Source organism: Myotis lucifugus, unplaced genomic scaffold (genome assembly GCF_000147115.1).
Source record: "Myotis lucifugus unplaced genomic scaffold, Myoluc2.0 scaffold_231, whole genome shotgun sequence".
Classification (NCBI taxonomy): domain Eukaryota; kingdom Metazoa; phylum Chordata; class Mammalia; order Chiroptera; family Vespertilionidae; genus Myotis; species Myotis lucifugus.
Window position 1 is genome coordinate 586825 of NW_005871279.1, and position 3929 is coordinate 590753.

The 3929-nt window shown below is 41.6% G+C and overlaps 1 protein-coding gene across 3 annotated transcripts in view; it reads left to right on the forward strand.

The window, feature by feature from the left end:
• The window catches only part of CRYBG3 (crystallin beta-gamma domain containing 3), a 128535-nt gene that overhangs the window by 37256 nt on the left and 87350 nt on the right, over positions 1 to 3929 (forward strand). For all 3 annotated transcript variants that reach the window (XM_014464002.2, XM_006098357.3, XM_023762098.1), the window contains exon 3: positions 1678 to 2108. In XM_014464002.2, the coding sequence (XP_014319488.1) occupies positions 1678 to 2108 (431 nt within the window). The remainder of the gene's footprint in view (positions 1 to 1677; positions 2109 to 3929) is intronic.

Here is a 3929-nt window from a genome sequence, read left to right on the forward strand (position 1 = left end):
GGGGTGAGTGGGGTAAGTAACTAGGCTGAGCAAACAACAGACTATCGACCCCCCCCCCCCTGCAATAATTTGTCCTAGTTTTTCCTATTTTCTTTTTCTTTTTCGACCTAGCGTATCTTGCCCTGCCACACAGAGAGGCTGTTTATGCAGTTTATGTGAAGGAAGGGCACAGCTAGTTTATAGTGTGGGCTCCCATAATGACAGAAGGTTGGCTGGATGGGACCAAGTTCCAGTTGAAACTAGTAAAAGGTGAGACTTTTAGTGACCTCAGAAGGCTGGTGATATTCTAAATATAGAGACTCACACAGTATGTTCAGGTCCTTACACAAGGGAAAATGCTATGTATTTACTCAAAAATATCCTGACACCCAGGGTGGGAACAAACTTAAAATATTGTTTGCTCAAAATTAGTTTCCTGGTCTAATGGGTTCTATACATTTCTCAGCCTTTCATAGGCTAAGTTTATTAGTGGTTAGTGGAATACTCCTTTAAACTATTTTCGAATTTGGATTAAAACAGGGAATGAGATGAACAAATAACATTATGATTACGAGGCTGTTGCCTTCTTGAAGATCAACTCCTTACAATACTTTGTCATGTGAACCTGCAGTGCCCCAAGGTGGTTTTGCCTTGGTGTCCTGATCTTTTTCTGAGTCACACTTGAGCTTTCCTTTTATAAGCACCAGCGAGCATAACATCTGACAGATACTGTCGGGTGCACATTCCTTTTACAAGTAGCTGTGAGCATGTTTGGAAGGCAGGGTGACGTGGTATACTAGCCTAAAGCTAATGAAGCTTTGGGGAAGAGTGTGCGATGCCACGCCAGCCTGCTCTTTGATACAGCAGTTTAATCGTTCCTGACACAGAGTATGCATGAATGAGTTTGTTTTACTAGTACCTAGTTATGGGCAGGTAAAATGCACTTCTGAAAGTATTTAACTCTGCAGGAATCCCTGTGTTGTCCATGGTTTGCATTAATATGCATATCAGGACTTAGTGTTGTACCATGAAGAGCTTTCCTCTGAATTGATGTACCATGTTGCTGTCTTTCCTCATCATCTTAAGGAACACCTTTACATAATGTGGAAGCTTGTGGGTTAACACAATGCTGAAGTGATGAGGTCTATTTGGGTGTTATTTGTCTAATATACCGTGTGTTTGAAAGTAGTGTCCATTAGCTTTGTAATAATAACGGCTATATTTAAATACACATAAAGTTTGCCAAAATCTGTTCCTTTACTTATCTTCCCATACTTAATCCCTCACTCTTCTCTTTTTGTACCCTGACCTCCAGTCATATTAAACACAAAGAAGGGGATGAAGAGGAGAGGGAAGAAGATGCACAAGCATCAAAAAGTCACTTTGTCAGTCTCCTACAGGGGTCACCTCCTCCGGGAAGCATCCCTGAGTTACCTCCTCTGCCCTCACTGCCACCAGATCTGGGCTGGGTTTCCCAGGTGTGCTGTTCCTCTCTCTTCATGACATTGACTATGTAGCTTTGTTAGAGTTGTGCTGACTGTGCTCTTCAGCAGATTGTAAACTTCCCAAGGGAACAGAAAGCACCAGTCTTATTCATAAACACGTCCCTGGGTCTAACGCAGAATGTATCCTGTATTAGGTTATCAGTCTGAGTTACTTTTTAGTGATGATGCCTGTTATTCTGTTTTGTTTTCAAAGATTCCCCAAAGTGAGCACAGAAGGAACCACGCTGAGAAGCTAATCGCTCTTCCAGTGCCAGGAGATTCCAAAAAGCCCAACGACCTTCCCAGTCCTACTTCAGATGGCAAAACAGGAGAAAGCGATCGACAGCCAAAAGAAAGCTTTTTTCAGTTTCTTGGTAACTTATTCAATATCTCTGGAAAAGCATCTCTTGCTGAGGCCAAGCAGTCCTCTCTGAAAGATGACCATGACAGAACTGAGAAGGACTTCCGAACTCCCAGGGAGCAGCCGGAGGAAGGGGTCAGGGAGGAGAGGGAGATGTGCAGGGGCTCCCCGGGAACCCAGGCCCTGCTGGCAGGAGAGCAGGAGTCCAGCTCGGCTGCACCCTCAGATGCCTTTTCTTTGGATACCACACAAGACAGCGAACAGGAAACCAGTGACTTCATAAAGTAAGTTTTAAGTTTTACTTGAGCCAAAATCTGAGCTTTTGGATCTAGCTTTTGATCCTTAGCTCTACTTTCAATTAAAGAGATTGGAAAAAGTATCCTGTAATGTTCCTGGTAGTAGGTAAAAAAAAGTTCTGTGATTCTGTGTACTATACATGTAATCTAGGGCCTTTTGAGCTATTTTAGGGGGTGATACTAATACCTTTTAGGTAGGTGCTAACTTTGTTATCATACAAGATTTACTTCTAATTTAAGATTTCTTGAATAGGAGTGTTTTCTGTTGTCTGAATTTTTCCTGTATTAGAACAGGCAGTGTGTTCAGTGTCTTCTTTGGGGAACAAATATGGTCCTAAGGTTTGTATTCATATTCTGTCAGTATCTTTTCTTTGTGGAGTATAATTTCAGAGGTTCAGAGAAGAAATTGAATGGGCTCTATCCCTAAAACTAGCCTTATGAACCTTTTCCACAACTCCAAGAAACTGAAATCTTGCACAGATTCAAGGAGCTTTTCGCCACCCCTATGTTCTTTGCTTGATTAACAAAGTCACTAATTTGTTTTTCCCGGTTCAGATGAGCTAGAAGGAATATTTTCTTTATTTTTTAATTACAGTTGATATCCAATATTATATTAGTTTCAGGTATACAGCATGGTCGTTAGACATCTATATCATTTACTAGAGGCCTGATGCACGAAATTCGTGCAAGAGTCGGCTTTCCTTCCCTGGCTGCCAGTACCGGCTTCCCTCCGGCACCTGGAACCCTGGCTGCCAGTACCGGCTTCCCTCCGGCACCTGGGACCCAGGCTTCCCTCGCAGCCCCGGCTTCATTCGGAAGGTTGTCCACAAGGATGTCCGGTCTAATTAGCATATTATGCTTTTATTATAGATGAAGTGATACCCCCCAATAAGTCTAGTACCCACCTGACACCATACATAATTATTACAATAATACTGACTATATTCCCTATGCTGTACTTTACAGCCCTGTAACTATTTTGTAACTACCAATTTGTACTTCTTAATTCCTTTATCTTTCCCCTCCCCCCCAAACCCCTGCCCATCTGGCAATCATCAGCTTATTCTGTATCTGTGAGTGTTTCTGTTTTCTTTGTTTTGTTTTTTGGATTCCGCATATAAGTGAGATCATTTGGTATTTGTCTTTCTCTGATTTACTTCACTTAGCATAATACCCTGTAGGTCTATTCATGTTGCTGCAAATGGTAAGATTTCATTCTTTTTTATGGAAGAGTAGTATTCCATTATCTATGCCTGGCCAGTGTGGCTCAGTTGGTTGGGGTATTGTTCTGTAAACCAAAAGGTGGAAGGCTCAATCCCCTATCAGGGCACTTACCCAGGTTATGTATTTGATCCCCTGTCAGGGCGCGTTCAGGAGGCAACCAATCAATGTTTTTCTTTTTCTCCCTCTCCCTTCCTCTCTCTAAAAAAAATTTTTTTTAAAAATTCCATTATATATATGTACCACTTCTTTATTCAGTCGTCTATCAGTGGACACTTAGGTTGCTTCCATATCTTGGCTATTGTAAATAATGATGCCATGAACATAGGGATGCATATATCTTTTCACATTAGTGTTTTGGATTTCTTTGGATAAATACTCAGAAGTGGGATAGCTAGGTCATATGGTAGTTCTAGTTTTAATTTTTTTAGGAACTTCCATATTGCTTTCTTTTTTTTTTAATAATTTTTATTTCTTAAAGTATTACAAAGAGTATTACATATGTCTCCTTTTTTCCCCCCCCTTGACATTCCCCCGGCCCCTACCCCCCGCCCCCCCCCGCCCCGTGTTAAGACCCATTTGCGGAAC